This window comes from Pantherophis guttatus, chromosome 12 (genome assembly GCF_059756535.1).
Source record: "Pantherophis guttatus breed Tessera chromosome 12, ASM5975653v1, whole genome shotgun sequence".
Classification (NCBI taxonomy): Eukaryota; Metazoa; Chordata; class Lepidosauria; order Squamata; family Colubridae; genus Pantherophis; species Pantherophis guttatus.
In genome coordinates this window covers 21,248,402-21,272,298 of record NC_142074.1, presented here as the reverse complement: position 1 = coordinate 21,272,298, position 23,897 = coordinate 21,248,402, and the positions used below count along the sequence as shown (strand labels likewise).

Genomic DNA, 23,897 nt, shown 5'->3' with positions numbered 1-23,897 from the left:
TAGATATATAGATACACCCTGTGTAGCTCATCCCACAGCACAAAGTGCAAAATACTCTCAGAAACATGGACAGGTTTTTTTTTTGGTTTTTTTAATTTTCAAAAAAACAACATCTGAGTATCACATAAATGCGGAGGGAGAAATAAAAGGAAGAAAATGGACTGAGGAGGAAGGAGGGGAAGGGAAGGGAAGGGAAGGGGAAAAAGGGAAAAAGGGAAGGGAGATTTACACAGGATTATAATCCCCTTGACGCTTGCGTTTGGAAATCATGAAAAAGATAAAGCCAAGAATAGCCAAGACACCAGTTAGCACACCCAGCACAATAGGGATGACATAGAGAATGTCAGAGCTTTTACATTCTTCAGCTGCAGAGATAAAGATGGGAGAAAACAAGAGACAGAGGGTTAGTTAGTGACCAAAGCAACTATTGGCAGGTAAAGTGCAAATACCCTGTTTCCCTGAAAATAAGACCCAACCGGAAAATAAGGCCTAGCATGATTTTTCAGGATGCTCCTAATATAAGCCCTACCCAAAATATAAGCCACAGTTAAGATCGTCAACCAGACGGAGGTGTTTAGTACTGTATTTCCCCCCAAAATAAGACCTAGCAGGAAAATAAGCCATAGTGCGTCTTTTGGAGCAAAAAATTATTATAAGACCCAGTCTTATTTTGGGGGAAACACGGTAGTAATATTCTTAAATTTAATTTACGGTGGGCTGCTCTTAACCACTTGGCTCTTAAGTTTTCTTCCTGGTTTGCAGAATTTCCCAAATGAAAACTTATCAGGCGGGACTAATTTAGAGGAGTCTTCTCTCTTTTTTTTTTATTTGATTTATATGCCGCCCTTCTCCGAAGACTCAGGCCGGCTTACAGTGCATTAAGCAATAGCCTTCATCCTTTTGTATATTTATACAAAGTCATCTTATTGCCCTCACAACTGGGTCCTCAATTTACCTACCTTAGAAAGGATGGAAGGCTGAGTCAACCTTGAGCCTTGGCGAGATTCGAACCTGCAGTAATTGCAGGCAGCTGGTCTTAATAACCAGCTTAATAACAGGGTGCCTTAAACCCCTGTACTACCAAGGCTCTTAACCTGCATAATTCCTAATTGGCAGTTCTTGGTAGCTGACCTCGTGGGAAGATAGATAGATAAGACAAGGTCCAGAATCGGTAATCACCCATCCCAGCCTGATCTACGTGGCTAAACCAAGTTGCTGGTTTATGATGATGACGATGACCATGTAGCCTTTTTCAATAAACCGTGGCTTCGCACATGGGAAGCCAGCTGCTGGATTCAAAAATCGGGTTCGGATTTTTCAGGCAAAGTCTACACCGAGTCAAGATCTTGATTTAGGAATGCCAATGCTTTTCTGGTTCCAGCCGTCAACATCTCTCCCCCACCACACACACACACACACACACACACACACACACACACACACACACACACACACACACACATCAGTAGTGGGTTTCAATTTCAGTTGCTACTGGTTCACTCGCAGTTGTGCATGCGCGATGCTTCTGTGCTTGCACAGAGGCGTCCGGGCCGAGCCTCCTGCCGCCGCCACCGGTTCGTCGGATCCGGGTTGAACCGGTAGTAACCCACCACTGATATATATATATATATATATATATATATATAATTCTGGTTTGGCTTCTTTGCGAGGTGGCTGAACTGAAGCAGCGGAGAAAACAAATGCAGGATACAGTATTTCAACACCCTCAAAAATGCTTTAGTTGTAGAGAAGCGAGAACAACAGCATTTTACAAAACTCCCCGTTTCAACAACATGCTTTTTCACAAGGGTGGCAAAGCACCAGTATACAGAACGAAAAAAAAAAAATAGATTTCAGAAGCATGCCCCCTGCATCTCTTTTTTCTTGAGTGTAATTCTTCTTTCTCTTCCTTTTGGAGCCCGACAAAAAATGATGCTATGAACATGTTAAGGTTATACAGCGTTGGCCACATTTAAATCACCCCTTAAAATGAGCAGGTCCTTTTCTACGCTTCTATTGGCTTAAATCCAAATTCAGAAGACGTCTCTTCTAAGCTTATCATAATAAGATGCCAATCCAACAACCGTCAACCTCAACGTCTTTCTGTCAGTAGAACAGCTCTTTTGTGCAATTTTTTTTTTTTTTGAAAAGAACAAACACGTGTGAGAAATGACACCTTTCAGGCCACAAATGCTTCCTCCTTGGCAGTTTGAAAAGGCTTCACCCTGCATCGGTTTTTCCGCCTCTAGATCTGTCTATAGCCAGCACGATGCCGAATTTTGGTACAATATGCCATCACCACCAGCCAAACTAAGCCTACCAAGGCTATTGCCAGCAGGAGTGGCACAAAGATGTTGTCGACCGCTGGGATGCAATCTTCAGCTGGATGGAGAAAGGGTGATAAAGAGAGTTAAGCAGGTGAGTTGACTTGTTGGAAGAGAACATCATCCTGGCCTCTGGCCCAACTGCAGATGCCAAAGGCAGCTCACCCATGTTGCTTTGACAACATACACAACAAAGCAAAGCAGACTTCCCCTCTTTGCAAAGCCCCCAGAGACACTTTGGCCGAGAGAGCTTCTTGTAGAACCTAGGGACCTCAACAAAAGTCCAAGTTTATGGAACATGTTAAGGTAACTAGATGCTCTCCAGAGACATAAAACTCAATTCCCAGCCAATATGACTTCTGATTGGAATTATGGGTCCTCAAGAGCCATAATTTGGAGGATGTCCACATTGGGAAGAGCTGTTGTCAAGACTCAGTAAGGAAAGGCCAACTTCTCTTGTCCACCGCATTGCTCCAAATGTTCCTGGGGACCTGGAAATCAGAACCAGGAAGCAATATTTCTTCCCCAAGGGCCTCCACCAGCAGGAACTCTCCAGCCATAGTGGTTGGGAAACCAAATCATGGCTTTAATAATAAACTGGGCCACTGCGGTTTCTTCAAGAAATCGTTGTGCAGCATAACCGATAAAGCAAAATCTCCAGGAAATCTCTAGACATCCCGATGAATCCATCTTCCTCCTCTTTGGCTAATTTAATTTCCATTTATTTAGCCATTTAGGCGAATAACCAGCACCATTTGCTTTGGTAACAAATTCTAGCTTGTGGCTCTCATCATGAGGAGCAGACTAAGCTCCAATTATTGGCTTCACCCAACAGACTAAGTTACAACTAAACTGACCATATGACTCACTGCATGGAAGCACCATCTCTACTTGGTTAATGTAAGTTTCATTGGAGCAAAGATATTTTTTTACCTCCAAATTAACTGTATATTCTAAATTCTGGTAACTGAAGTCCAGACATCTTAATTTATTGAGTTTGAAAATTCATTGGGGGTGCAACAACACAGGCCTTTCATAGCCAATGAATAAAGGTAAAGGTTCTCCTCACACATATGTGCTAGTCGTTCCTGACTCTAGGGGCGGTGCTCACCTCCGTTTCAAAGCCGAAGAGCCAGCGCTGTCCGAAGACGTCTCCGTGGTCATGTGGCCGGCATGACTAAACACCAAAGGCACATGGAACGCTGTTCCCTTCCCACCAAAGGTGGTCCCTATTTTTCTACTTGCATTTTTTTACCTGCTTTCAAACTGCTAGGTTGGCAGAAGCTGGGACAAGTAACGGGAACTTACCCCATTATGCGGCGCTAGGGATTCGAACCGTTGAACTGCCGACCTTTCGATCGACAAGCTCAGTGTCTTAGCCACTGTGTCCCTTACTATTGATCTATCTACTATCCAATGAGTGCTTGCTTATAAATCTATGACTGGGGTCCAGACCAGAACAAACCAAGGAGGAGGAAAAGCATTTCCTTGTATTAATATGTCTATCTTGAGAAAGGCTTAAAGCTAGCTTCTGTCTTTGCTCAAATTGATCACAACAAAACACCACAACTTTTAAAGGCAGGCTTCCTAGGATCTAATCTCGTTCTATCAATAGTGGAGATCAGCTGATACACATCTGCCCCCTACTGTCCAAAATGATAGGAATGACCTGGCAGCTGGCTCACATCCACATCTGCAACAAGGCCTCCTCCTGGCCACCTGGGTGATGAGGAGGCCAGATGTTTAGTGAATTCCAACCTTACAATCACGGAGCAGAAATTCTAACGAAGTCAGACTTGTCAATGGTTTAAATTTCAGTATTGGCGGCTTCCCTGATTAGGAGGCAGTGCTTGGTTGAAGATTTGTGTGTAATTTGTTAAGAAGGTGACAAGAACTAACTCCCTATACAGGTATATCTCAACCAGGGCAACCTTTAAGATGTGTGGACTTCAACTCCCAGAATTCTTTAAGATGTACTTCAACTTCCAGAATTTCTGAACGTTGGCTGGAGGATTCTGGGAGTTGAAGTCCACACTTCTTAAAGTTGCCAAGTATGAAAAAAAAAACCCAATGGTTTACATTAAAAGATGCCTTAGCTAAACTGAAGCTCACGACAGATAAGAATAAATAATAATAATAATAAACAATTTTATGATGCAGAGCGCTAAAAGATTGGGAGTTTGCTTCAGATTCCAGTTGAAACCCGGGCAAAAGACTACATTTCTGGAGAAAGGTTTTCAATTAAGCATCACCAAATTTCCTCATGAACAGAAGAGTTTTTATTAGAGAACTATGTGTAAACAGTCAAATTCCTACACAGAAATACAAACATAGTAAAGACCATAGTTGCTCCAACAGTTAAAAGCAGACATTTATCAAAATTGACACAGGCCGGTTACTCTATTGTTCATACTTTTAGTTGGGTGCAAATCCAACAGAGGCATTGATATATTTTCAAGTGAAACTACACGCTTGGTTCGGTTTTTTTAAATATCTACGGTAGCATATAAATAATGATTTCACAAATATACTAACTGGTATAATAATAATACACAAAAAGCTGTTGAATCCACAAAAAGAGTAATACAAGAGCGATTTAAGTGCAACCTTACTTACGGTTGCACATTGAGGAGAAAAGCAAGATATTAAATGAAGGAAGGACAGGACTATGTTTTTTTAGAATATGCATCCTTATAGGGCTACTGCTCACTTAATTGTTTGTAAACTCGGGAGTTTTAGTAGACTAAAAGTGCCTTAAGATCCAGTTCTGGAATTGTTTTAAGTGGCAGAGAAGCTCACTGCTATGACATTGGCTTAGCAATCTTTCATGGACTTTGCATTATTACCGGGGCAAAAATAAAACTTTAAACAGTAGCCGTTTGCACATTGTTTTGGTTAAGAAGGCTTACAATGGGGATTTACGCGCTAAAATTTTACAGGCACTTCAAGGAGGAACTTTCTGAGACTAAGATCCTCAACTCCATTTACACATGGCTGCAAATGCAAAAAGTGCAAAATCTGGATTTTTAACAACGCCTGTCTTCTATTTGCACCCAGCTCATAAGTAAGACCTTCAGCTAAAGAGGAATTAAAATCCTTGGACATCTGCTAAACAAACTAAGGCTACCTAAAACAACAATGTTCTTGTTCTATTTTTGTATGGTTTGGTTTAAAAAGAGAGCAATGAACTCTTTTCGCCTGGTTCACAAAAGAGAGGAATATACCCACTCCTCCAATGTTGCTGTTGTGTTATTTTAAGTCTCAAAGAGCCAAGAGGAGTTTTGGAATTAGTAAACTGCTACCAAATTGGTGGAGAGAGAAAAAAAAAAGAATGCATTAATTAAGCTTACTCAGGCTGAAGTAGTTAACCCAACAGATTTGTTTGGCATCATAAGCTGAAAGAAAACAACTTTGCAGGTAGGCCTAGATTTCCAGGTTACAGTCGTTATAGCACCCAGGTTAACCATTGGTTTGCACACAACACAGCATTAGCAAATGCTTTGATTTTGCACCCTTATTGCTTTAACATCCTAAAATTGAGCCTGGTTAAAACCAACCCCACTTCTCAAAAATTACTTATTGACTGACTGGGTGCAGCTCGACATAACCCTATTTCAAGCTGAAGTTTCTTTTCAGAGTCGAGTTTGGCCATTCCTAAGCACTGCGACGCAGTTTGCAAAGTCCTTATTACAATTAGAGATCAATTGTTGGCTGTGTTTCAGGGGAGGAGGAGTCCCCCATTTTTAAATAGAGTCCCAAATTTTACAGTTGGCTTCTACGTGGTAAACGGGCTTTTAAGATTGAAGAACAGTCACGCTGGACTCTACAGGGTTTGATAGCCGGCGTACGTTTTCCTCCGGCCAATTAAATAAGTGGTTACTATTATGACAACCAAGCCTGCAAGGGCAGCTCCAACTACAATTGGGATTAGAACAGTGTCATCATCCAGCGAACATTCTCCCGCTGTAAATGAAAAATGGGGTGACAAAAAGAAAGAATAAAAATCAAAAGACGTTGGCTGAAAAGAGAAATCTAGAGTGTCAGTCTTCACGCAGACGTTACAAACCTAAGTTAGCGAATCCAGCTTAAGAGATGCTTTCATAATATTTTCTGTGGAAATTGAGAAAAAAAAAAAAAGAACATCTGGCCAATTTGATGCCAAGATGGCCTTTTGCCAATGGCTGAAATGAAATCTGGCCAGAATCTCAAAATGGCTAAAATTCCACCAGAATTCTTCATTAAATTTTGTTTTAATACCATGGTTTCTCCCTTAAGACGTTGGCATTCTGGCTAGAAGTTTTATAAGCTCTTATCATGAGGACATCAAAACCTCGTGAAATCTGACATCATTTTCTAAGTTACGGGGTTGCTTCCACAAGTATCTTGGGAATATTCTGGCTTTCTTGCGTGCCAATTTACCAGCTTTTAGATTAAAAATTAACATAAATGCTTAAAAGTGATGCAACTAATATATATATATATATATATATATGTATATTGATATATATATATATATATCAAAAATTTAGATTAAGAGGTCAATCCAGGCTTCAGGTCAATCTTCTCTCAGTCCTGTTCATCACCTGAAAAATTTTGGCTCCAAAAAAGATGATTATGAAACACACAGAATAAACTTAATTCAACACAAAGCTACTTTTATAGCGTTTACAAAGTATATTTATCTTAAGATAAATTTGTTTTAAGAGGCTCAAGAGTCAGAAGTTCTTAAGTGTTTTTTTTTTTAAAAAAGATATTCAACATTGTTTTGAGAAGTGGGACATAAGTGTATCTATCAGCTTGAAAGTTCTTTGCAAATAGACCCAAGTATTTTTCGCAGCAGAAATCTTGATTTTTAAAGGAACCGGCTTCGGTTTTAATGAGATATATCAGTTTCTCTCCCCTTTTACGGAATCCACTCCTCTTTCGATATATTCCAAAGCTGTTGTCAGCATAAGCTCTTATTGTTATCATTAGATTTTTATCTATTCTCTAGCATTCTGGGTCATGCAGTTCAGGGATTGGAGGCTATCCTGAATTTACAGCCATTATTTCAGCAGCCATTTTGAAGTTACAACTGCGCTTTGGAAAATAGTGGCTTAGAACTGCACTTATGATTGTCACAGAATCCCCAGAATGTGATCAAAATATGGGGGCTTGGCAACCGCCACGTATTTATGAGGGTTGCAGTGTCCTGGGGTCTTGTGAGGGCCACTTGCGGCCTTCTGAGGAGGCTTCTGACAAGCAAAGTCAGTCGGACATGACTCTCGGACATGACTCTCTTTAACAACCTCCTTTAGCAAGAGAAATTCTGGCTCCAGTTTTGGTTGTAAGCTGAGGACTAGGTGTTTCCACATTTAATTGATTGTCCCTTCGATGTTCCAAAGGTGCTTTTTTCAAGAGGCAATTGGACTTTTTAGTCTTTCTTTGAAGACATTTCGCTTCTCATCCAAGAAGCTTCTTCAGCTCTGACCGGATGGTGGAGAATGAAATAAACGCATGGCACAACAGAGGAGAACAAACAAACAAACAACTATCCGGACAAGATTCTGCGTTTAAAAGACAAAGGCCGCTCTTTTGGATAGAGAGGACTGCTGGCTTGAAAGAGGGGTCAAAGAGGCCATCTAGGTCAAAATTGAACAGCCCCTCTCTCAACAGAGGGGGAAGGATACCGCATTATCTATCTCCACTCTACAACACAGTCCTTTCAGCCATTGCAAGAAGGCTCCGTACCCATTTGCACCACTGAGGTTGACCCTGAGGACACAGATAAACCTCCAAGTGGCCTCAACGATTTGATAAAAGAATGCAAATGACCAGCTGTTTGCAAGGAATATAAATCCTTCCATTCCTCACCATCCGGCCAGAGCTCAAGAAGCTTCTTGGATGAGAAAGAGAAACATCTTTAAAGAAAAAACCAGAAAATCCAGTTGCCTCTTGAAGAAAAAAAAAAAAAAAGGACCTTTAGAACCACCATGACATTGGATGACTTGAGAATCTCCATAGACATTTGTCTCTTGAATCTTTAGATGGAAGAGTCCTAAATCTCCCTTGGCTTTTCTCTCTTACCTGCTGAAAATTGCCCTTCTTCCACTTCAAATGGCTGGATCTTTAAATCGAAGATGTTGACTTTATAGCCAGGGCTCACAAAGATCGATTCTTCTTTTCGGCACAGGTATGAGTTCCCCATGGTGGTTTCCCAGTTGTTGAGGGTGTGATTTGAGGCCAAAAAGGTAGCTGAAGAGGAACAAGATGGTAGGTGAGCTTGGATGACAGTTTATTTTTATTTATTTTAAAAATTATATCCCGTCTTTTTTTAAATAAACAATTAAAAGGCAGAAAAATCAAATCAAATACTCCTTCCTCCTATTTTCCCCACCATAACCACCCTGTCAGGTGAGCTGGACTGAGAGAGGATTGGTCCAGTGGTGAAATCCAAATTTTTTTTTACTACCGGTTCTGTGGGCGTGGCTTGGTGGGCATGGCAAAGGAAGGATACTGCAAAATCTCCATTCCCTCCCCACTCCTGGGGAAGGAAACTGCAAAATCCCCATTCCCTCCCCACTTCTGGGGCAAGGATACTGCAAAATCTCCATTCCCACCCCACTCTGGGGCCAGCCAGTTCACTGAACCACTCCAAATTTTCACTACCGGTTCTCCGAACTGCTCAAAATTTCTGCTACCGGTTCTCCAGAACCTGTCAGAAGCTGCTGGATTTCACCCCTGGATTGATCCCAAACTCACCCAGCCAGCTTTCATGTCTAAGGCGAGACTAGAATTCACTGTCTCCTGGTGATTGGCTCAAAGTCACCCAGCTGGCTTTCATGTCTAAGGCGAGACTAGAATTCACAGTCTCTGGCTCTCTAGCTTGGTACCTTAACTTCTAGATCAAAGTGGCTCTCTATATATCTAATTTAACCACCTGCTTTCTTTATACAATAGCGGAAGCTATATTTTACCATACCCTGTTTTGCAAGAGAAGGATTATGCATTTCTGGTTTATTAAGTGAACCGTTGTAGTTGTTAAGTTAGGAACCTGGTTGTTAAGTGAATCTGACTTCCCCGTTGACACTGCTGGTCAGAAGGTCGCCTAAAAGGGGATCAGGTGACCATCATAAATAGAGTCATTTGCCAAATGCCCGAATTTTGATCCCACGACCATGGAGATGCTGCAGCAGTCATAAGTGTGAAAAACGGTCATAAGTCCCTTCTTTTTTCCAATGCTGCTGTAACTTCGGTCACCGAATGAACGGTTGTAAGTTGAGGACACCTCACTTACCGTTTAGCGATTCCGTCATACTGATATCCACTCCTTTCAGATAGAATTTTTCCGAAGAGGTAGAATTTTTCTGTTTCACAAAATGAAACCCGGTTAACACATATACAACGGACATAATTTTACCGAGAATACTTTTCAGGGGAAACCTAACAGCACGAATATCACCATCCCCATTTAACGACCCCATAATCCCTTGCGGGGTGGAGTCTGGGCAACGGAATGGAGTTAGCAGAGCGTTTACTGGCCGGATGCTATTCCTGTCGCCGATGCGGAGTTTTGTTCAGCAGATAAATTCTCATGGTGCCCAGAGAGAGAAATATCTGCCTCTACCTAGGATCGAACTCACAGCCTCCTGATTGTGAGGCGAGAGCTCCACCTCTATACCACCGCACCACTCCTAACAGCACAAACATACCGTACAATTTTATTTTATTTAATCTGGGGGAGAGGGAGGATCATGGCAACCTTAAATCTCTGGGAAGTATCAGCAGAGCAGGGGAAAAAAAAATCAATTGCATGTTTGTTTCAGTGCAATTTAATGAATGCACCAAATCATTTTTCCTCCCTTTTGTTCCATGAAAAAATGACAGTTTGGTGTCACTCACTCAAGGGCCTTTTAGCATGGAAGTAGCATGTAATGAATGCCTAACAGACTGAAGTCCCCATTGGATATCTCCGTCCTTCTGGGTGTAATCTGATACTGCAACAGGCTGTTAATTCATGACTTAATGAAAGCGATCCAATTTTGAGAGACGGGCCCTTTTTCTGACTGTAAAATGAACCCGCAGTGGCTGCATTTAAGGCTGGAGCAATAATTCTGGAAGAAGCCGGTTGGAACCTCTTTGCTTCCCCCAACACAACCGAAAAGGTTTCCCTACTTTCTCTTGCAGAGATTTCTTGTTCTATCAGGAAAAGGTGAATCAACTCGCAGGGGGAAATACCAACTAAATAAATAAAGTCGGCACATCAATTGGTACATGCCCCGGTGGTGATCCCCGGTGGCACAGTGGTCAGAGTGCAGTACTGCAGACTACTTCTGCTGACTGCCGGCTCCCTGCAATTTGGCAGTTCGAATCTCACCAGAGTCAAGCTTGACTCACCCTTCTATCCTTCCGAGGTGGGTAAAATGAGGACCCAAATTGTTGGGGGCAATATTAGAGAGGGCTGTAAAGCACTGTAAAGCAGTATATAAGTTGAAGGGCTATGGCTATTTTCCTTTCCTTTCCTTTCCTTTCCTTTCCTTTCCTTTCCTTTCCTTTCCTTTCCTTCTTTCCTTTCCTTTCCTTTCCTTTCCTTTCCTTTCCTTTCCTTTCCTTTCCTTTCCTTTCCTTTCCTTTCCTTTCCTTTCCTTTCCTTTCCTTCCCTTCCCTTCCCTTCCCTTCCCTTCCCTTCCCTTCCTTGTTAGAATGCAGTATTGCAGACTAACTCTACCCACTGCCAGGAGTTCGATCCTGACCAGTTCAAGGTTGACTCAGCCTTCCATCCTTCCGAGGTGGGTAAAATGAGGACCCAGATTGTTGGGGGCAATAGGCTGACTCTGTAAACCGCTTAGAGAGGGCTGTAAAGCACTGTGAAGCGGGATATAAGTCCAAGTGCTATTGCTACTTACCACAGCAAAGAGGAAATCAACCTTAGTGTTACCGTCACTCAACCGAAGCACGGCAGTTGTCTTGCCACAATTACCAGAGGCCACTGTGCTGTTTGGATTGAAGTTGATTATCGTGGGAATCTGGGGGGGAAAAAAACCCAGAAGCATTTCAGCGCCCTTTCAAAGCTGAGTTTCTTCTGCGTCTTTTATCCCTACCCACAAATATCTTCACGCTTTGAAGCTCACAAAATTATCTTCAACCTGGTTGACAAACAGAAGCGGGATGATTGTGTCTCACACTGCACACACCTCTCACAGGTGGGAAGCCCCACCAAAAATATTTGGCCTCTAGGACAGGGGTCCCAACCTTAACAACTTTAAGACTTGTGGACTTCAACTCCCAGAATTCTTCAGCCAGCTTTCCTCCCAGGAAAGGAATTCTGGGAGTTGAAGTCCATAAGTCTTAAGGTTGCCAAGGTTGGAGACCCTTGCTCTGGGGAACTCAGCTTCTTGGATGACAAGCGAAACATCTCAAACAAAAACCAGAAAGTCCAGTTGCCTCTTGGAAAAAAAAAACCACCTTTGGGACAACCATGATCTTGTATGACTGAGAATCTCCACAGACATCTGGGGAACTCAAAATCTCTTCCAAAACTCACATCCCATCTTTATTTAAAAAGGTGCAACGATGGTTAGGAACAATATCAGAACCAAGAAACGAAGCACGTCAACATAAAGATTCATTAAAATATCAACCCGGCCAACTTTTTAAAAAAATGAACTCAAATTTAGCTGAGGGGAAAAAAAAAAAGAATCTTTTTCCTGGAGAAAAAAAATATAGAAGTCATCTTTAAAAGGAGGGTGTTCCTCAAAGCCGCTGCTGTTTTTGCTTACTGATCTAAAAGAAATTTATTCTTCTATAATTAATCCATAATTAATCAGCAAGGCGCCTTATAGTCTCAAGGAATCAGGATTTACCGCCATTCCAGACAAGATTTGGGGAATCTATGCTCCCTCTACTGGAGAGCTGGACAGCCAAAAAAAAACCAAAGCTCTTTTTATTTGTGCGTTTAATAACTTTACATGCTTAACCTGAACTGCAACTCTGGCTTGTGTGCAATAAGCAAAACCAATCGGTAAACGCGTAATTTAAAACAAAAGGGAATTCATTAGCAATCCTTTACGAGTTAACTCCCTGCTCTGGCCTGATCGTCTTTTAACCAAGCAGGGATGGTAAGCGGAAGGAAAAAAGGGTTGAAAAATCCATTTTTTAGTAGTTTTTACATATCTATATCTCTTCTCTTAAGGGTCAAGTCAGAGCAAGGATTCTCTTGGCAACTGAGAATGCTAAGTTTTTATCATTTAAGTCTTCTTTTAGTGCAGATATCCAAGGCTAGGTTAAAATGAGTTTTTGAGTTGCTTCCTAGGCATAGAACTAAAGTTTTCCATATTCCTTTTCTAACTTTTCTCTCTAACTTTAGCATAAAAAGGAGAAAAGCCCACACGCCCCTAAAGCAATATTCAGCATTTTTACCACCCAACTTCAGCCACATCCTCATGAAAATTAAAATCAGCCCAGACATTACCAGCTTCTGTGTCTCCTTGTGGTAGACACCATTAGCATCAACACTGTTGTTGTGGCCTGTTGGCTGCCACCCTCTCCAGCAGCCATATCAGAAAAGGAGGTGTGCGAGTCAGGGACAGCATCAGGGCAACCTGGGAGTTCCGAGGGGGGGAAAGAAGGAATGGAGCTGAGAGAGAGAGAGAGAGAGGGGGGGGGGGGGAGGGAGGAAGGGAGAGGGAGAGGGAAAGAGAGAGAGAGAGAGAGAGAGAGAGAGAGAGAGAGAGAGAGAGAGAGAGAGAGAGAGAGAGAGAGAGAGAGAGAGGCGGAGCCTGGGCCATCCGTCAGCCCTCAGATGGAGAGTCAACAGCCCCCAGGTCTGGAGGTGGCTGATGGAGAGGAGGAGGAACAGCTGGGTCCAGTGCCTGACCCACAGCTACGCAGAAGGCAGAGGAGAGGAGAAGAGTGGAAATCTATGGGCTGATCCTTGGGAAGGAAGAGCCACTGCTGCTAACGAGGCCCCATCCTAACTCTCAGGATAAAAGGCAGGGGCCGGAGACGAATAGATGTAGCAGAGAACTATTCATCTTCCGGCTGGATGGACTTGTTAGCCTGTGAGAGAAACTTTTTGCCGGGGTTGCTTCTAATTAAAGGAATCTTTTGAGTTCACATCAGAGGGCTTGTCGTGTTTGGGGAGCCGGGTCAAAACAGCTGTGAGACACAACACTTCACAACGGCGAAGGAATAACCAAGACAGTATTATCTGTTAAACCTGTTGGGTGACGTTCAGCTGCAAACCCATGTTTGCCAAAATGCAGGTAACCGGGCCAGTTTTGACCGTGTAGCTTCCTGAGGCAGGTTTCTCCTCTGGTTGGATGGTGGGAGAAGATGGCGTTTCTGTGGCATTTAACTCTGCGGTGCCAGTGTTGCCGGATTTGCTGGCCCCAGGAATAGTAGCTGTCATGTCATTATCACACAGAGTTTCTGGGTGGGAGAGAGAGGGAAAACAGAGTAATTTGAAACAGGAGCCAGTTCTGGAAAACCCTTAAATTTGTATCCGGCACAGTACAGGTAATCTTCAACTTACGACCACAACTGAGCTCGAAATATCTGTTCTTATGTGAGACAGCTGCTAAGCGAGTTTCGCTCCCGTGTGACGGCCTTTTCTTACCACAGTTGTTAAGTGAATGACTACAATTTTATTAACAATACGGGTGCTAAGTGAATCTGGTCGTAGGTCACTTTTTTCACTGCCATTACAGCTTCGAGTGGTCACTAAACAAATAGTTGTAAGATGAGGCCTACTTGTATACTACCAAACCCAGCATTTTTCCCATTGGAGGCCCTGAACCTACTGTAGTTTCTACAAACTTTGGAAAAACCTGCTGGGGATTATGGGAACTGAAGTCAAACGTTCAGGAAAGTTACAAATTCTGGATGTTGAATTATATTGCAACGTTTTCATGGGTGTCTACAAACAGGGGTGGGCTTCAAAAATTTTAGCAAGGGGTTCTCTGCCAGGTTGCTGGGTAGGCGTGGCCTAGTTGGACTCCTGCACAATGGTGGCGGGGGCGGTGTTTTTGCCCTCCCCGGGGTCTGGAGGTTTTGTTTGAGCCTCCGGGAGGGCAAAAACGGCCTCCCCAGGACCCGTTTCCGGCCTTCCTAAGCTTCTGGTAGGCCCGTTTTTCACCCTCCCTGAGCCTCTTCACACGCTCTGCATTTACCTGCATCCAAAACGGGCCGCGTGGGGACTCCTGGGAGGGGTGGGGCAGGGTGGGCAGGGCCAGCCAGGAGTGGGATGTGGGGGTTCTCGGAACTGCACAGAATCTTAGCTAGAGGTTCTCCCGAACCTCTACGAACCCCCAGCAGCCCACCCCTGTCTCTAGACCAGGCGAGTCATCTAAAAAAGGATTATGAAAATATCATCCCAGGAGCCAACACCATAGACATGGCCAATCCAAGATCTCTAGGGTGAGAAGGTGTTGACCCTTCTGCATGCCACCCTAGAGGATGACAGTTGAATATTTCTTTAGTAACATCAATGGAACTTCCGTGTATCTCAAAATCACAACCTATCTTAGAAGAAACAGGTCTTGTCGCAGGTGGCTCTCTTCTCTGACACCTTGCTGCTATCTCCTCTCTTCTTCTGCTCGAGGTGACTGTCTCAGGTAGCTCATGGTGGGGCCAACCCATGTCACTGATATCAGTCCCATAAATGCAGCCTTTAAAGCAGAGTGGGGAATGATGGCTCCTTTATGACTTGTGGACTTCAACTCCCAGAATTCCTAAGCCAGAATAGCTGGGCTCAGGAATTCTGGGAGTTGAAGCCCACAAGTCATAAAAGGGCCATCGTTCCCCACCCCTGCTTTATGGTAACACGTCTCTGGCTAGAAAGTACCACCTATTCAGGAGTGTCCAACTCAAAAGTCTTGATTCTCAGGACAGGAACTGTTTACTTTTTCAAACGTGGGCGCTGGCCAGTTTGCAAAACCGTCGAGTACTCTTGAGCTACTCACTCTGGCTACTCAAGCGTCCATCTTGAAGGAAAGCTTGCAGAGTTACACTCTGGAACGTCTGGGTGACATCACCACTTTTCACCGTGTCCTCAGTGCCACAACTAAACGCCGTGTTTAGCGGAATTGGGTTGGCAGGAAAATTGGCCACAATGGTTATTCGTTCTGTAAAGAAATCAACAGGTTTGGGTCCAAAACTTGCAAATATAGAAACCTTAAATGTCTACGGAGATTCTCAACCATCCAGCTCGTGGTTGCCCCAAAAGCACTTTTCCAAAAGGCAATTGGGTTTTCTTGTTTTTTTCCCCTCTGAAAATGTTTCGCTTCTCATCCAAGAAGTTTCTCCAATAAACTTCAGTGAACTTCTTCTGAACTGAAGCAACTTCTTCATTGAGAAGCGAAACGTTTTCCAGGAAACCCCTCCCCCCAAGAAAGTCCAGTTGCCTTTTGGAAAAGCACCTTTGGTTTAAGGTATGGATAAAGGTTCCCCTTGCACATGCGTGCTAGTCGTTCCTGACTCTAGGGGGCGATGCTCATCTCCGTTTCAAAGCCGAAGAGCCAGCCAATGCTCCCCCAAGACGTCTCCATGGTCATGTGGCCGGCATGACTAAATGCCAAAGGTGCACGGAACGCTGTTACCTTCCCACCAAAGGTGGTCCCTATTTTTCTACTTGCATTTTTTATGTGCTTTCGAACTGCTAGGTTGGCAGAAGCTGGGACAAGTTACGGGAGCTCGCCCCATTATGCGGCACTAGAGATTTGAACTGCTGAACTGCCGACCTTCTGATCGACAAGCTCAGCGCCTTAGCCACTGAGCCACCGTGTCCCTTTCGGATAAAATTCCTTGCAGGATACCCGGAGGCTGAGAAAGACAATGGCACCCATTTGAAGCAAGCTAGCAATCAGGGCTTGCAATCCAGTCATCAGACTCCAATTAATGTGACAAGATCAATCCAGACAGAGGAAATGACTTTCTATCCAGATCCGTGGCAAAGAGCTGTTAAGGGAAGGAAGGAGGAAAGCGCTTTTAGCTCACTCGGGAGAAACAGCCAAAGTGGCGTCTTATGTATAAAATGAGGATCAAGAAGAATTAAGTGCCCACTCAGTCTTGCTCAACTGAGCTCTGCCCTCTTCATGGCATATAAAATGAGAAAATTCTCTTTCAGGCCAGGCCAGTTTAAATTTGCAGGGAGAGGCAAACCACAGCAATAAGTAAAACAACCTGGAAGTCGAAGAGTAAGACGTGGGGGTTTTGCAAGAGAATCTTGCCATGTTCGGGTTTTTGCAATAAGCTCAAGAGGGCGGAAATGCAACCACCTGTTTTTTTTTCCCCTCATGACAAAACCTCTTCCTCATAAACTGAGCGCTTTGTGCTACATTAAGACACCCAATTCTCCCCTTTCGGGATTGTTATGGGACAGTCCATAATCCTCAGTAATCAGTAGTGGGTTTCTACCAGTTTGAGCGAGCTGGTAGCAGCAGTGGCAGGAGGCTCCTCCCACTCACCCAGATGTCATCACGGAGGCTCTGGGTATCCGCACGTGCCCTGCACTTACCTGTATCCAAAACAGGCCACGTGGAGACTCCTGGGAGGGGCAGGGTAGATGGGACCAGACAGGAATGTGATTTGGGGGTTCTCCAAACTGCACAGAATCTTAGGTTCTCCCAAATCCCTGTGAACCCCCAGCAGCCCACCCCTGAACCGAAGCAACCTGAAGTCCCCCCACACCTACCTTTCCTTTTAGCATCCGGAAAGAACGTCGAGTCTCCGGTGTTATAGACAAAGGTGATGACTCCTTGATAAGTGTCTTTGGTCTTTGTAAAACGGATGGTCCAAGAATTCCCGTCCCCAAACTCAATAGAAAGGACAGGGCCCGAGGTCTCATTCCCACAAGAGGTTCCGATGTAGCTCAGGTTTTCCGGGAGCATAAACGTAGCTGTTTTCTGAAAAAAGATTTCAAACCAAGCAGGAGTTTTTTAAGCCGAATGTGCGCGAGACCACCGATGAACTCTCGCTGGAAAGCATCCACGTTCAAACATTGTGTTGAGTGACGAAATGATAAAAATAAAGGTTCCCCTCACACATGCGTACTAGTCGTTCCCGACTCTAGAGGGCGGTGCTCATCTCCGTTTCAAAGCCAAAGAGCCAGCGCTGTCCGAAGACATCTCCGTGGTCATGTGGCCGGCATGACTCAACACCAAAGGCGCATGGAACGCTGTTACCTTCCCACCAAAGGTGGTCCCTATTTTTCTACTTGCATTTTTTTACGTGCTTTCGAACTGCTAGGTTGACAGAAACCGGGACAAGGAACGGGAGCTCACCCCGTTATGCTGCATTAGGGATTCGAACCGCTGAACTGTCGACCTTTCGATCGACAAGCTCAGCATCTTAGCCACCGACCACCCCCTCTCTTAAGCGGTGACATGAGATGATAGCCGTCTTCTAATATTTGAGGGTCCAGAAGGCAGGACAAGAAGCAACGGGTGGAAACTAACCAAGGAGAGAAGTGAACTAGAACTCAGGAGAAATTTCTTGACAGTTGGAACAACAAACTAGTGGAATAGCTTTGCCTTCTGAAATTGTGACTGCTCCATCACTGGAGGCTTTTAAGAAGACAACCATTTGTCTGACATGGTATGGGGGTCTCCTGCTTGAGCAGGGGGTTGGACTAGAAGACCACTAAGGGTCCCTTCCAACTCTTGTCATTTTGTTAATATGACAAAAAAATATGGCATGAATTTTAAAGTCAAACCTTTCCTTACTCAGTGGGTTTTTAAGGACGAGTGAAAAGGTGTTTTGCAAGCACGCGGGGAGCACTTCTTAGAAGCCCTTTAAAGCAGCTGTTGCTTTTTAAGCACAGAGACCCAGAAGAAGATACGGCTGTTTAAAGGACTGCCATCCTGGCAGGTGCTGTCGCACACCTGCTCTCTCCCCCAGAGGCCTTTTGGAATTAAATCCAAAGGTCTTCTCGGTTATTTAAACAAATTTCAGACAGGATTTGTTGGAGATGCTTGTGTTTTCAGGATGCAGAGGTTCCTCCATATTGCCCACCGCTAGCTTAAATACCGGGAAACAAACAGATAAATAAACCAGGCATGCTTACAGATTCATCGGTTCCTTCGTAGGTTATCGAGAATTTCACCATCCATTTCGCAAACAGGCAAGACACGTTAGAGTCATCTTTCACCTCCAAATCTACCGCGTAGGTCTGGAAAACAACTAGAATATGGTTCGCCCAGTAAGCCAGTGATACAATTCGTGACAGAACGTCCCGCCACCCTGCAGTTTAATCGATTTCACTTGAGAACAATTAAGCAGTAGAACGGTTTGCCTTCAGAAATTGTGGTTGCTCCATCACCTGAAGGCTTTTAAGAAGAGAATGCTATAGGGCAGCGATGGCGAACCTTTTTTCCCTCGGGTGCCGAAATCATGCGCGTGTGATAACGCGCGTGCCCACACCCATAATTCAATGCCCCCCCGCACCCCGTCACCCTGCACATGCGTGTCCCCCACACTCCCCTGCACATGTGTGCATGACACCGCCCCCAGTATCCTGTTTTGGGCCTAGCAGGCCACCAGGAAGCCTCCGGAGGCCAGAAACGGCCCGTTTCCAGACTTTCCGGTAGGCCCGTTTTTCAGCCTCCCCAGGCTCCAGAGGCTTTCCTGGAGCCTGGGGAGGGCAAAAACGGCCTTCCCTGCCCCCCTGGAGGCCACAAACGGCCTCCCAGAGCCTCCACATGAGCCCTGGCATCCAAAACGGGCCGTGTGGAAACTCCTGGGAGGGAAGGTGCAGCGTGAGTGGGGCCAGCTGAAAATCAGTTGGCCGGCACGCGCATGCGGGCTGGAGCTGAGGTATGGCAACAGCTCGCGTGCCCGCAGAAATGGCTCCACATGCCACCTGTGGCACACGTGCCATCACGGGTATAGGGTCTCCTACTTGAGCAGGGGGTTGGACTGGAAGACCTCCGAGGTCCCTTTCAACTCTGTTGTTCTGTTGTTCATTCAGATCATTTTTATATTTAGCAATTATTCAATTTTTATTTATTCCCATAGAAGATTCACATTCAACAAACAGCTCAGAATTTATAGAGGAAAACAATTTCTGGGCTTTTCTGCTTCTCAGAGATTAATTGTGCAAAAAGCAAATTTTACAACATAGACCCAATCTATTCCTCAGATATTTTAAATCTGAGATCAGAGTCGGTCTTTGAGGATATTTCTGGTGGTGGGGAGGAAAAAAATCTGAATGTTTTAATTTACATTTAAATATAGGTGTTACATGATTATGTATGAATTGCAAGAAAGAATAAAAGCCGAGTTTTTACAGAGTCGTGATCATCTTTCTTCGTAAAATTCATTTCTCTTAGTATTCAGATTATAATTATGTTTGAACACAGGAGTAAAACTAGCCGCTTGTTAATGAAAAAAAAAAAAACTTCAGAAAGAAAATTCCACATCCTTAATTATTTTTCAGTCATTCTGGTTTAAAACTGATTTTTATCTAGACTGATGAATAAAACACCCACGCTTCATTAACTATGAAAAAAACACTGCTGATGAAGATGCTATTATAGAAACAAATATATGCATTCTCACCATTTCTTGGAGGGTGGGATGGAAAATCCAAGGGCACGTGCATACTTTAGAAGTCTCCCAAACCCATTTTATTTCTGCCACCCAATACTTAATATTAACTGGATGTCACTCCAGTATGGTAGTAAATTTTTGGTGTAATTGCAACACATAAGACGTGTCCCAGCTTGTCTTTCCCAGAGAAAACTCATGACACGATGCTGAACAAACAGGTTTAAATGCTGGTTTAACAGCAGTTAAACCTCTGCAACCGAATGTCCTTCCCTCCTAATTAAACTCATCTTTTAATGATGCGGTCCCCCCCCCTTTTCAAATTGGATGTGATGTGCAGTTTGCAAATTACATTTCCCCATCTAACACACAAATATAATAAGAGCAACTTAAAAAAAAAAAGCTTGTTTGAGACAGAAATGACAGCTGTATCTGTGCGGAAGGCTAGAAGCACTGAAATTGCAAGAAACGGATGAAGATGCCAGAGTTTGAATGGCAAAACAACTAGGCCAGAACAGGAACTCATGCAGAGACCAAATTCTTTCCAATTCTACTACAAAACTCAACAACAAAAAATGTAACTGGCACGATACCCCTTTCCCTAAACCGCAAGCAAGACAGTTATTCTATATGTAAAGATCAGCCATTTATTATTTCATTCATTTATTATTTCATTCATTCATTCTTTCATTCATTCATTCATTTTCCTTTCCTTCTCTCTCTCTCTCTCTCTCTCTCTCTTTCGTTCATCTCTGATTCTTGGAGATTGCCAGGACAAATCCCTACAATTTTCTTGCCAAAGTTTTTCAGAAGTGGTTTGTGCCATTGCCTCCTTCCAAGGGCTGAGAGAAAAGGACAGGCCCAAGGTTGCCCAGCTGGTGTTGTGCCTAAAGTGGACTCAAATTTATGATATCTCCATCTGTGGCCTGGTGCCTCCATCACTGTACCAAGTGCCTTTCAAGCCCTACGCAACACATTTATTATGTCACCATGATTGTCATACATGAACCCACAAGCCCAGAAAACTGATTTCCGCCTACATTAATCTAGCCTGCTCAAAATCTGTTGGGAGGTGAAATCCCAGAAACACGTCCCACTAACACTGGCTGAAGAATTGTGGTTCCCATGCCCTTAAAACTTCAAAAGATCTGGATGAGTCTCAGGAACCTCCGTGTTTTAATAGCTTTGTGAGAACTCATCCAAGGATGGATCAGATCCCACTTTGAGGACAGGGAATCCTCTCTGGATTTCTGGTTGACAACTGGATCATAAATGGCTGCAGGATCCAGAATCCAATAAAAATCAAAGGCTGAGTTTCTACAACATGGAGAGATTGTAAGCTACTGAGGGATTTTAATTGTTGATGATGTCACAGCTAGTCACAAACAACAGCCCTGTTTACACAAGTCACAAAAGTTGACCCCTGCTGGATACAGAAGAGCCTCTTTACTCCCATCCAAGCCAGAGTTTTGCCTTTTTTCTTCTCCAACCTCTGAGAAGTAATCTAGAAATACCTCTTTTCTCTTTTTTAACAAGGCTCATTCCAGCTTTCTCCCTACTTGTGATTTTTGAAGACCACCAAAGTTTGACATACTCAATTTACTGGGCAGACCTCTTAGCAAAGTCAACCAAGTCAACATTTGGATCTGGGAGACCACAAGAAAAGTCTCTGCTCAACTGGGGAGCTGAAAAATATCAGCCAGAAGAAGACAAGAGCAAGTCAGCAGAAATCTACCTTTATCTTCTTCTTCATTCGCTGGCAGCTATACTTGCTTTTCAGCCTAAGTGGAGGATGCCAGATTGAGTAAGGCTGCCTTAGTATGTACAGTATAATTTCCCTGAGCTTGTAATAATTCAGATGAGTAAGAGCACCTGACTTCTCTTGGCTAATCCCCCAAAAACTACCCAAGGTTGGACCAGGTTTGGAGTTTAGAAAGGAGATAAGAAATTCCAGGGCTTCAATGGAGCTTGGAAGTGGAACCAACCATTCAAAAGAAGAAAACTATCGTTCTGTAACATCTTGTGGCCAAGAATATTGTGTGTCCTTGATCTTCTTAATCTTCTCTTCCAAGCTTTTTGGAGGGGTTTCTCCTCTAACATCCATTGTTCAACTCCTCCTTTGTGAGGGGGTCAATGCAATTGCTAACATCCCACTTCAGATGCAACTTCATCCAATCTTTTCGCTATGAAGGCATCTTAGAAGCTTCCCTGCTTTTCATGGGATCTCCCCTCCCCTTCTCCTGAACTTTTAAGGACGCACCACCGAAGCCTCCATTCTCTTCACTTCCAACCATCAACTCATCTGGAAGATGAAGTCCAAACAACCTCAACTTTTGGGGTGTCTAAGTTGCATTTTACTAGACTTTTCTTCTAGGCGTTGCCCTCTGACTTCTCCACCTCAAATTCAGGGAAAGGGGCACCCATGAATCCTCTACAGCCCTATTCCAGTTGCATCCACTCACTACATTTGGGGGGCTCCCCGGCACCCTCCACTTTTAGAGTGTGCCAACCCACTTTCAGGAGAGCCCTCCTCCATTCCCTTCTACCACCACCCCCAAATTTGAGGGGGCCTCCACCGCCCATTCCACGCATCGACCCACCAAATTTGGGGGGTCTTTCACCATCCCTTTTAAAGCTTCACCCCCACTTTTAAAGTGTGCCTACTCCTGTTGGCAACTTCAGCTCCCCCATTTTTAAGGGACTCCCTCCTCCTTTGCTCTCTGTTTCCATCCTCAAATCTTTTTGGGGGGATGCCTGAATTCTCCATCTCCCTTCCCCCCTTCCAAGCAACCTTTCTCCACCTTTGGGGTACCCCCAAGCAGGTCCCCTATTTTGGGGGGTGCTTCCAAGAGACCCTCAGCCACTTCCACCCTCCCTCTCATGGGAGACCTCCCCCTCCATGAATGCTCCCTCCACCTTTGGGGGGGGTGTTACCCACTTATCGCATTCCTAGGGCAGCCCAACCACCCAAAAATTGCTTCCAAGAGACCCTCGGGCTGCTTCCACCCCTTCCCCATTGGATACCCCCCTCCCCGAATGCTCCCTCCACCTTTTGGGGGGGGTGTCACCCCCTTATCTTATTCCCAGGGCAGTCCAGCCCCCCAAAAAACTCCTTCCAAGAGACCCTCGGACACCTCCCCCCTTCCCCATTGGATACCCCCCTCCCCGAATGCTCCCTCCACCTTTTGGGGGGGGTGTCACCCCTCTTATCATATTCCCAGGGCAGCCCACCCCCCAAAAAAACTCCTTCCAAGAGACCCTCGGGCACCTCCCCCCTTCCCCATTGGATACCCCCCTCCCCGAATGCTCCCTCCACCTTTTGGGGGGGGTGTCACCCCTCTTATCATATTCCCAGGGCAGCCCACCCCCCAAAAAAACTCCTTCCAAGAGACCCTCGGGCACCTCCCCCCTTCCCCATTGGATACCCCCCTCCCCGAATGCTCCCTCCACCTTTTGGGGGGGGTGTCACCCCTCTTATCATATTCCCAGGGCAGCCCACCCCCCAAAAAAACTCCTTCCAAGAGACCCTCGGGCACCTCCCCCCTTCCCCATTGGATACCCCCCTCCCCGAATGCTCCCTCCACCTTTTGGGGGGGGTGTCACCCCTCTTATCATATTCCCAGGGCAGCCCACCCCCCAAAAAAACTCCTTCCAAGAGACCCTCGGGCACCTCCCCCCTTCCCCATTGGATACCCCCCTCCCCGAATGCTCCTTCCACCTTTTGGGGGGGTGTCACCCCTCTTATTGTATTCCCAGGGCAGCCCACCCCCCAAAAAAAACCTTCCCCCCCCCAGGCTCTCACCCAGGCCGTCGAGCAGCAGGGGCAGGAGGAGAAGACAGCCGTAGAAGGGCGGTCGGAAGCGAAGCCGAGGCGGTTCCATGCCGAAGCGGCGAAGGGAACCAGCAGCAGCAGCCACGGAACGGATCGAGGCAGCGAGACGAGCCGAGAAACTCACCCAGCCGCCCAAGCCGGTCATATGGCAAAGGCAGGGGGGGGGGCGTGGCCCCGCGGGAGATAAAGGAGGAGCCTCTCGGCCGGCGCCGACCAAT

The 23,897-nt window shown here is 44.9% G+C and overlaps 1 protein-coding gene across 3 annotated transcripts; it reads right to left on the bottom strand.

The window, feature by feature from the left end:
- Window positions 1-71: 71 nt before the first annotated feature.
- Window positions 72-23,897, bottom strand: LAMP2 (lysosome associated membrane protein 2). Of its 3 annotated transcripts, none has more exons than XM_060681651.2 (9): window positions 23,650-23,897; window positions 18,367-18,482; window positions 16,996-17,206; window positions 15,266-15,427; window positions 13,522-13,733; window positions 11,210-11,329; window positions 9,601-9,670; window positions 8,391-8,558; window positions 72-365 (listed from the first exon to the last, which is right to left on the bottom strand). In XM_060681651.2, exons 1-9 carry the CDS (start codon window positions 23,822-23,824, stop codon window positions 226-228), a joined length of 1,374 nt encoding a protein of 457 aa, XP_060537634.1. In that variant the 5' UTR covers window positions 23,825-23,897; the 3' UTR covers window positions 72-225. The 3 variants fall into 3 exon arrangements, with proteins under 3 accessions (XP_060537634.1, XP_060537635.1, XP_060537633.1); XM_060681652.2 differs by lacking the exon at window positions 72-365 and adding an exon at window positions 1,716-2,382; XM_060681650.2 differs by lacking the exon at window positions 72-365 and adding an exon at window positions 4,581-6,287.

What these genes read in the sequence shown, in the direction of transcription:
- LAMP2 (XM_060681651.2), bottom strand. Translation starts at nt 23,824, where the DNA reads ATGACCGGCTTGGGCGGCTGGGTGAGTTTCTCGGCTCGTCTCGCTGCC. An exon ending in AGCTGAACGTCACCCAACAG is followed by an intron (nt 11,330 to 13,521) that starts GTTTAACAGATA and finishes TTTCCCCCCCAG; the next exon opens with ATTCCCACGATAATCAACTT. An exon ending in AGAAGGGCAATTTTCAGCAG is followed by an intron (nt 366 to 8,390) that starts GTAAGAGAGAAA and finishes TTATCTCTGCAG; the next exon opens with CTGAAGAATGTAAAAGCTCT.